The sequence below is a fragment of the Engraulis encrasicolus genome, chromosome 9 (genome assembly GCF_034702125.1).
Source record: "Engraulis encrasicolus isolate BLACKSEA-1 chromosome 9, IST_EnEncr_1.0, whole genome shotgun sequence".
NCBI classification, from domain to species: domain Eukaryota; kingdom Metazoa; phylum Chordata; class Actinopteri; order Clupeiformes; family Engraulidae; genus Engraulis; species Engraulis encrasicolus.
The window spans coordinates 25,389,067-25,399,066 of record NC_085865.1 but is presented as its reverse complement, the minus strand read 5'-3'; the positions used below and the strand labels follow the sequence as shown (position 1 = coordinate 25,399,066).

Genomic DNA, 10,000 nt, shown 5'->3' with positions numbered 1-10,000 from the left:
GAGGGAGAAGAAGACTTGAGATCGAGAGCAGGGCGGCGGAGTACGGCAAAGGCAGAGAGGCCATGGAGACACTGTGGAGAGTGTGTGTGTGTGTGTGTGTGTGTGTGTGTGTGTGTGTGTGTGTGTGTGTGTGTGTGTGTGTGTGTGTGCGCGTGTGCGTGTTTGTATGTTTACCCCACACCTCCCTATGTGTGTGTGTGTGTTTGTTTGTGCGATTGTGTGTAAGGCCCCCACCAGCTAACCAAAAGGGCCTCTCCGTGAAAGTGATGAAAGTGTGGTGGAAAAGGGTCCGAAATCCCAGGCTGCTGCCACTGCCCACTCCCTTTTTTGCCTGCCTGTGGTTGGACTGGCAGGTCCTGGATCAGGGCACCACCCATCACTCCTTTGCCTGTTTATCCGCGGCTCTTTGCCAAACACACACACACACCCGCACGCGCACAGGCACGCGCACACGCATGCACTCACACACATACACAGATCACTCCTCGCCTGTTTATCCGCAGCCCTTTGCCAGACATTGCACTCTTGAGGAAGGTGACTGGCGTGATTCCAGCCTGCCTGCCTGCCTGCTGTGTGTGTGTGTGTGTGTGTGTGTGTGTGTGTGTGTGTGTGTGTGTGTGTGTGTGTGTGTGTGTGTGTGTGTGTGTGTGTGTGTGTGTGTGTGTGTGTGTGTGTGTGTGTGTGTGTGTGTGTGTGCACGCGTGCCTGCGTGCGTGCTTGTGTGTGTGAGTGCATGTGTGGGTGTGTGACCGTGTGTGTGTCCATGTGTGTGTCCGTGTACGTCTGTGTACAGTATGTGTGTGTGTGTGGCCCTGTGCGTGTCCGTGTCTGAGTGTGTGCATTTCTGTGTGTCTTGCTACTGTACTGTTGCCCCCCTGTGCCGCAGGGAGTTTTACAATCCCGCTTAAGTGACATATAAGGAGTATGTGCATGCGCTCCCTGGAAGGCCCAACAGTGATGTCAAGCTCTGTACAGTACGTAGTGGGTTCTCTTGAGGCGAGCCTATACTTTAAGCTTTATTGAGCCCTACGCGTTGAGAATGAGGGAGCATCTGTACAGTAATAAAACACTGTGTTAACGCAACACTTGGAGAGTCGATGTAAAGCCTTCTAGAGTGTATTTGGTCACAGAGTACTCTCTAGGTGTTGAATTAACACTGCATTTTTCACGATTTCTTTCGCAGGCCTCATCGGCTACGCCCCGTACGTTGGCCGCATCGTTAAGCAGTGGGACCTGCACGATAATGATGATGACCAGCTTTTCTATACCAAGCTTTACGTGGATCCCCAGCAGCGGGTAAGTGGCATTTGCGGGGTCAGAGACAGGGTGAAGAGTATATAGGCCTACTTGTAGTAGCTCTGTGTGCGTTTGGTGTGTGTGTGTGTGTTTGTATGCATGTGAGTGTGCGTGCGTGCATGCTTGCGTGCGGGTGTGTGTGTGTGCGTGCGTGGGTGCGGGTGTGTGTGTGTGTGTGTGTGTGTGTGTGTGTGTGTGTGTGTGTGTGTGTGTGTGTGTGTGTGTGTGTGTGCGCACGCTTGCATGACTGTGTGTGTGTGTGTGTGTGTGTGTGTGTGTGTGTGTGTGTGTGTGTGCGCGTGTGTGTGTGTGTGTGTGTGTGTGTGTGTGTGCGTGAGCATGCTTGTGTGTGCGTGCATGTGTGTGTGTGTGTGTGTGTGAGAAAAGAGTTACGAGAGAGCTTGTAACCCGTCCGTATGTACTTATAAAATGCATGGAAAGACATCACACCCTCAGAAAACAAACAAACAGCTTTAAATATACACAGCAACACGGGTCATTCGGGGACACACGGTCTGAGGCCTTTCCTCACTGCCTCTCTTTTTCTTTTTTCTTTCCCACAACCCACAAACTCTCTCTCTCTCTCTCTCTCTCTCTCTCTCTCTCTCTCTCTCTCTCACTCTCTCTCACTCTCTCCCCTCCTTCTCTCTAGCTCCCTTTTTCAATCTATCTTGCTCTCTCCCTGCCCATGCCCCGCCTCCCCCTATCTCACTGTCTGCCTCTCACTTCTCTCATAGGTCAACCTGAACATGACCCTAGATCACAAGTGCCAGATTTTCCAGAACTTAAACGGCGCAATCGGTGAGCCTCCCAAATGAAATTCAGATATACTGTATACATTATATGTATGTGTATATGTATGTGTATGTGTATGTGTATGTGTATGTGTATGTGTATGTACATGTAGCCTACATGTATATGTATATGTATGTATATATACGTATATATATATATACGTATATATATTTTATTTTTTTTGAAAAGCAGCTGTGTGTTCTGTTCTTTCCCATGCAGCCGTGGATGTCAAGTTAAGCCTCCTTGTTTAAATCATTGGTCATCCATTGATACAGTCATGTTATACATCATTGTGCTATTTTCCAGAAAGCATTTGTCTTTTTTTTTTCTCTTGCAGATGAGGTTATGCTGAAGTTCGGCACGGAGAGAGTTCGCGTCAGGAACACGATGTACGACACGCTGCCGGTGGTCGTCCATGGGAACATCAACACCAAAGTAAACTCCCTCTTTCTTTCTATTTATCTATCTCTATCTCTATCTCTCTCTCTTCCTTTGTTTTCCTTCCTCTCTGTCTGTCTGTGTGTCTACTTGTCTTGTTATTTTTTCAAGAGGAAGCACGCTCAACTCCAATTAGCTTAAATAAAGTCTTTGGATGCCTGCAACTAAGTCAGCATACATGTATTTGTTAGAGAAATGCTACCCTTTCAAATATAAATGTTATAGTGACTTTATAGGATGGGTGGGAAGACAAACAAACAAACATTTCGGCATAAGCCGTCTCTAGTGTCTTTTTGCTCTTCTGTCTGACTTCTGCTCACCCCCTGTTCTTGCTCTGCAAGGGAAAAACAAGCAAGTCATATTCGGGAAATCACAGTGATTCATTTCCGCTTTGTTGCTTTGCTATCAGTATCACATGCCGGAGAGTGCAGGGGTGTTTTTGCCATGGTGGGAAGAGGTGTGCATTTTGTGTGTGTGTGTGTGTGTGTGTGTGTGTGTGTGTGTGTGTGTGTGTGTGTGTGTGTGTGTGTGTGTGTGTGTGTGTGTGTGTGTGTGTGTGTGTGTGTGTGTGTGTGTGTGTGTGTGTGTGTGTGTGTGTGTGTGTGTGTGTGTGTGTGTGTGTGTCTGTGTCTGTGTGTCTGTGTATGTCTGTGTGTGTGTGTGTGGCGCGCACGTGTGCATGTGTGTGTGTGTGTGCGTGCGTGTGAAGTGTCTGTGTAGCGAGCTACGGCACGATAAAACCCCAACCAGTGGAAATGAGGGTTCTGGAATTCCTAAGCGATTTCTCTCTATCTCTCTCTCTCTCGCTCTCTCTCTCTCTCTATCAAGAACTGAGGCTTAACAGGAATCCAGCTGGTGCGTGCAGTGCAGAGTAGTGAGGTCAGCCAGGCCAAAGCCTCCTCATTGCCTCACACATGCATCGGTTTATTTGGCCACCGGCAGCCCGTCAGCCCTCAGTGGGATGCAGCATGTCTGCTAGATTGGCTCATTTCTCCCACAGTCCCATCGTCCCACCATCCCTCTGTCCCTCCCGCCTTCCTCACCCCATCCATGAAGCGCGCCTGTCCAAGTCCTGAACCCTGTTTCTCTGACGCATCGTTGCTAACCAGTTAGCAACTTACGCTAGGGTCACATAGCAGGCGAAACGAGTGAGGCGAAGATAGGCACAATTCAGTGTTCCATCAGTCGCAATGTCGAATCAAATGGTATGGAACAGTTATGTTGGTGATTCGCTTGACCGCCACAGACGAAATTCGTTCCTCATTTGCATAATATTAAACTTAGTCGAATCATTTCGCTTCGCTTCCTGTTCGCTTGCCTTCGCCTCCCCCATAGGAATGAATGGCAAAGTCTGCTTTGCTTGACCAAGTTCGCGTCTATGTGTCTCCAGCGTTACTAGGTATCCAATGGAAAACCAAGTAAGTTGCCGACTTAGTTAGCAACAATGATGTTGAGAAATGCACCCGTGAGAAACGCACCCTCTTTTGTTGTTTGTGTTGTTCTCTCTACGGTGTCCCCCAAGATACAGAGATACAATGACATCACATCATAGACTGTGAAGTCCCAGACAGGCAATGTAGTCAGACACACACACACACACACACACCCACGCACAGTATGAAACTCACTCCCACACGTGCGGCTACATGCACATATGAGCGCATGTGCACACATGCATGAACACACACACACACTCGCAAGAAGTGAGAGACTCCATGGACTTAAGCTCAGTTAGGCATTTCAAAACCAACACACCCTCACACAGACACATGCAGTCATGCTCACACACATGCTCTCTCTCTCACATACACACACACTCTCTCACACACACTCACACTCACACTCACACTCTCTCTCTCTCTCTCTCTCACACACACACACACTCACACGCACACACACACACACACACTCACACGCACACACACACACACACACACACACACACACACACACACACACACACACACACACACACACACACACACACACACACACACACACACACACACACACACACACATTTCCCCTTCCCACCAGTGCTGAGTAATTTCTTCCATGGGCTACAGCAGAGATGGGTAATGACCATTCATCAGACCCATTAACAGCACTCCCTCTCTTCCTCTCAGTCTCTTGTCTCTCCCTGTTTCTCTCACTCTTTCCCACTGTGTCTCCATCTCTTCCAGACTTCATCTCCTCCCTCTCCCTCTCTTTCTCAATCTCTTTCTCTCCCTAATCCCCGTCTCTTTCTCACTCTGTCTCCATCTCTGCTAGTCTTTGTCTTCCTCTCCCCCACTTTTTTCTCCATCTTTTTCTCCCCCTCTCTCTCTCTTGCTCTCCCTCGCTGTGTCGCTCTCTCTCTCTCTTCCTCTCTCTTTCCCCCTCTCTTCATCTCTCTATCCTCCCCCCAACTGCTTTGTCAGGGCTTGGCGGGCGCCTTACGTGTGCTTTGTAGACGTGTCACCACCACCACTTTGAACCGCGCTGTCTACGTGAGCATATTTTGGCCTGGCTTCACACACAGAGTCTTGTAAAACTACTGTGCGGCACAACTATGAAGAATCCGCCATTTCCTTGGCTGCTTAAAGGCACCTGTCTGCCCAGTAAAAGAGAGAGAAAGAGGACTGAAACAGATAGATATGGGGGGGAGAGAGAGAGAGAGAGAGATCATGTTCATGCATTTTATTTTACTGTACTTTGCTTGTAAACCTTACACTTCAACTACTTTGGCAAAGCAAAACTGTTTGTCAAGATAATGACTCACAATATAATATGAGAGAGAGAGAGAGAGGGGAGAGAGAGAGAGAGAGAGAGAGAGAGAGAGAGAGAGAGAGAGAGAGAGAGAGATAGAGAGAGAGAGAGAGAGAGAGAGAGAGAGAGAGAGAGAGAGAGAGAGAGAGAGAGAGAGAGAGAGAGAGAGAGAGATAGAGAGAGAGAGAGATGAACAAAGTAAGGAAAATACACTTTTTCCATCCAAGTCTCTCTCCTGACCTGTAAACGTATTGCATAAAGTAAACAGCAGTCACTAAGCGGATCATTTGATGTAATCTAGGCTCCTCTTTAAAAGGCTTTGTTTGGGCCTCATTTTGGTCTAGCGCTCCATACATCTGGATTCCATCTGCTGGCAGCATGGCCTAGCACGTTGGGACCATTGACAGATCCTCCTGTTAGCTTGCTCTGCAGCAGCTTTGGCAAACCGTCATTAGACACAGCATGTTGGAATGTAGTAGTGCATCTTCAGCAGTCAGACCACGCAGTCACACTGACAGCTGATCCCTCGTGTCTCCTTAAAATGCCTGCTGTCATTAAATCATAACCAGCAATTATAATTATATTAAGTGTGGAATGAAGTAGGATATTTTGCGCTCACTGTAAGTGCCTAATCACCAATGTCTGATTCTTTCATTACAGAAATGATGTAATGATATATAATACATATAAGCCTATGCTTGGAGGATGGTCACATAATCACATATTTGTACAGGTAGAGGCCTCTTTTCCTAAAAGCAGACATGACTGTACTCTGTAGAATATTGATTTCAAAACTGACCAAGTAGTACATGTTCATGTATTGACTTCTCCCGCATTTTAACCTGATGCTGTGTTCCGTAGAGGCTGTTAGACCTTTAGACCTTTGGCGCCTGGAGCGACATATGCACTGCATTCAGGCTCTTGAGATTTGAGGGTTTTTATTAAAAATGTGGGTATGTTAAAGCTGACGGAACACATTCTAATGCAATATGAAGGTCTTGGCTTTTAAATGCAACTTATTTCCTGTTTTTATGTGCTTTGGAGGCTGAGAAAGTTTTCAACTCTTCAGTAGTGGCCTTTAAATTTAGACACATTTCGCTGACGTCTATCATTGGCTAGTCTAAAAAGAATATAGCCGAAATATATCATTTTTTACAATATTGTCTGACATATTTTATGACTTGAACGTGGGCGGAAGGGAGCAATTACTGTCTATTTAGTGGATGTATATTTGACAGGCTGCTTATCTTGGTATACCAGTTTGGGACAGTCCAGAGACTGGCCCCTCTAATTCAGAAGGGTGGACATGCGTCCTTAAAAAGACAATGTGAGATTTAATGTCAAAGTATCCAACATACTATGCTGTAAATGCTGTATTTATTTCCAATATGTCTGTCTTTGTTTTCTTTGGCCTTGTCTTGTCTGCCTTTTATGCCCAGTTCTGTTCTGTTCTGCCTGCCGATATTCCAACAGCTGAATGTTCTTTCTTTATTTAATTCTCTTTCGTTCCCCTCTCTTCTCTCCGCCTCCCGCCCCCTCTTTTTTTTTTTTACAGATTTACTTGAACTACTTGGCCAACTATGTACCCAATGCCTGGAATTATGAGCAAGGCTGTCGCAGCTGTGACCAGAACATGGTGGACCTGTCCCTGGCAAACGTGAGTCAGGCAGTGTTAAAAAAGCCACATTTGGGTTGACTGACACCACTCTCAGCGAGCACCATGGTTAAAGCATTTCTGAATAAAGTTTCCAGAGCTAAAGTGAAGCTAGAGGCAGAATTTTATTAGAAACGTGTGACCTGTTTTCAGCTGTATCTGTGTACACACAATGGTGGGCATGTTTGCCACCTTAAAAAAGCAACGTGCAGGTACAAGCATCAGACAACAGACCTCTGGTCTGTCTTGGAGTCCTTTTTAAAAACTTTAATTTTCAGGAGCTATCCTGCCTCCAGTCCGGGTGCCATGCAGACTCTCATTAAAATCGCATACTGCAAACTGTATGAGGAGGACAGGATTACGGTCCCAGGAAATGGCTTCCTTGGTTTTTTAAAAAGGTTCACTTAGAGGGGTGTCAATGTTAACCAGGCAGTTTTTCAGTGGGGCTTCTCTGTATGGCATTCTCAAACCCCTGCTGGGTAAGCTATCGCGGTCACCCCCGAAAATTTGTCATAGGTTTTCAACCCAAGGCTGGCAACACAAGGGAGCCATGGTGGCTTAGACTGCCTTGGCATGTGTCTGTCCTTCCTTCCTCTGTGTGTGTGTGTGTGTGTGTGTGTGTGTGTGTGTGTGTGTGTGTGTGTGTGTGTGTGTGTGTGTGTGTGTGTGTGTGTGTCTGTGTGTGTGTGTGTGTGTGTGTGTGTCTGTGTCTGTGTCTGTGTCTGTGTATTTTCTGAACTGGAGAGACACCAGACATGCCTTCACCTTCAATTACTGTTTCCTGGATGATGGTAACCATATGGAGGTCAAAAAAGAAGGTAAAAATGGGCTACCGAATTAGAGATGGGCCTTGTCCCGCTGACAACTTTATAGCTTGGCCTTATGCCGTGCCATAAACGTGTCGAAGGACGTCTTGGTCTCGATGCTGACACGACGTCAGAGACACACACACACACACACACACATAGAAACACACACGCACACACACAGACACAGACACACATGCCGACACACCCACACAAGACCAGGGAACTGGTACAGTAGCAAGCAAGCCTCCAGTCCTTTGATGAAAACATTTACAGTTCCACTTGAGGGGGAAACTGCTTTTTTTGCATGATGGGCCCACACAAGTTACAGGTTTATTGGCACATTTTCCTGTGGCAATGACCGTTTTAAATGTGTGAGGGTGTTAGCCTCAAGTTTTGCTTAGATCTTTATCATCTCACTGTACTTTCATCAGGCAAACGAACACTATGAACACTAGGGGAACAACAATTACCATTGCTCTTTGGAAGAGTAGAACGAAAACAGTTGCATTATGTTGGAGGACCCCTGGCCATTGAATGGTTAGAAATTTAGCAGCTTACTTTTATGTGAGGCAAACACACTTTTAGGAGATACAATAGTATTTAACACTGCTCTTTGAAAGAGCAGAATTATCCAAAGATGTCAAAAACCAAGTTCAGAAGTAAAAACCCTGGTAGTTTCCTTCCATCACAGGTGACTTCACTGAGTAACTGCTCTTACCTGGCCGGAGTACTCATTTTGGTCAGCTGTTTCGGAGGTGTTTGGATCAAATTTGTTGCTGGGATTTTAGCTTTCTGAACCGGGGATTGATATGTATGGAACTATCGCTGCTTCAGTACAGTATACTGTATTTGACTAGTGGCCAGTGGATCACCCAGTAGAACATCTGGAAAAAAGGAAAGGCCAATTGTGGTAGGCCAGTATATGGGAAGCCGCCTGTGTGCTGTCTGTCGTCTGTGGTTCCTGGCGAGGCCTTGCTCTGGTCTGGCCTTGGTTGGTCTGGGGCTGGCTGGTCTGGTCTGGGCAGGGCAGGATGGCTCTCATCAGAGGCCCTTCAGAGGGGAACTGACAGCACCCGTGTGACCAACTTGAAGCCCATCTTTCTCGTCTCGTCTTCCTTTCCGTCTCTTTCTTGTGTCCTCCAGCAGACCAGCGACCCACCCATGGTCTCCTCCCTTTTCCATGGTCTTCTGTCCCAGCCCTGCAGTACCAATTAAAGCAAAACAAGGCCCACTACTGGCTTCATCTACACAGGGGCGCTCCGTCCCTCCATCCCTGGGATGGGCCGAGGCCGAGCCCCATCACGGAACTTGCAAATTACATGCTTCCCCTCGGTCTCCGTTTCATCTGGGCCCTGGCGCCTTTCGTACTATGGTCAAAACTGACCAGACTGCAGCGTCTCAGGCCATGCTGAATGGCATGGGAAAGTCGTCCGTACGGTTTGAACCTAGTCTAAGGGCTGAGGAGGATGAGAGTCCTATCCCAGTCTTCATCCATCCATCTCCCACCCCTTTTTTTCTCATGCTCTGTGTTTACCATTTAGCTAAGTGAAGTGCAAACCAAATTGAAGGGTGACATATGTAACGTACTGTCCAGATTGCCGGCAATGTTTTGCTTGGAGTTAACGTGCACTTGCTGGCCGCGTTCTTAAAGGCCAGTGTAGTAATTATTCAAACTTCTGCCATGATGGAAAAGACGGCAAAGCTTTCTCAGGTCACAGATTTTGTTTTGTTTAAAGAAACTCACCTGCTTTATCCAAACAGGAATTCCCGAGAGTCACAGTTGGCGTGTTCATTGAGCAGCCGGTGCCTTTCGTTCCCGAGTTCTTCCAGAGGCTTCTTGACCTGGATTATCCGAAAGATAAACTCAGCATCTTCATCCACAACAATGTGAGTGTCTGCATATGGGGAAGGAATGTGGTTTTAGACTCACAATCCATCAAACTTGTTAAAGCTCCTTTAGTAACTCAAATAGGAAGACTCGGAAACACATAAAACATGCACTTAACTTCATGTTTAGGGTGACAAATGGCTGTCTTCTTCACACTATATTACTATGGACAAACTACATATCTGACCAAGTGAACTGAAGTGAAAAAGATGAATTTAAAGCCAGCTAATGTCAACTTAGACCCTTATCCAAAGCTTACATCACATCTTCCAAAACTTTGGTCATTATCTCTCACTGTGTTTGTCTTTGGCTGTCTTTGCTTGATTGCAGGAGGTTTATCACGAGAAGCACATCCAGAGATTCTGGGAGGAG

General features: G+C 46.7%; 1 protein-coding gene across 2 annotated transcripts in view; it reads left to right on the top strand.

Moving 5' to 3' along the window:
• Nucleotides 1–10,000, top strand: part of plod2 (procollagen-lysine, 2-oxoglutarate 5-dioxygenase 2) — a 47,807-nt gene that overhangs the window by 25,197 nt on the left and 12,610 nt on the right. For both annotated transcript variants that reach the window (XM_063206828.1, XM_063206827.1), the window contains exons 5-10: nucleotides 1,184–1,296; nucleotides 2,034–2,097; nucleotides 2,429–2,526; nucleotides 6,833–6,934; nucleotides 9,502–9,627; nucleotides 9,959–10,000. The exon at nucleotides 9,959–10,000 is cut by the window's right edge and continues 80 nt beyond it. In XM_063206828.1, the coding sequence (XP_063062898.1) occupies nucleotides 1,184–1,296; nucleotides 2,034–2,097; nucleotides 2,429–2,526; nucleotides 6,833–6,934; nucleotides 9,502–9,627; nucleotides 9,959–10,000 (545 nt within the window). The remainder of the gene's footprint in view (nucleotides 1–1,183; nucleotides 1,297–2,033; nucleotides 2,098–2,428; nucleotides 2,527–6,832; nucleotides 6,935–9,501; nucleotides 9,628–9,958) is intronic.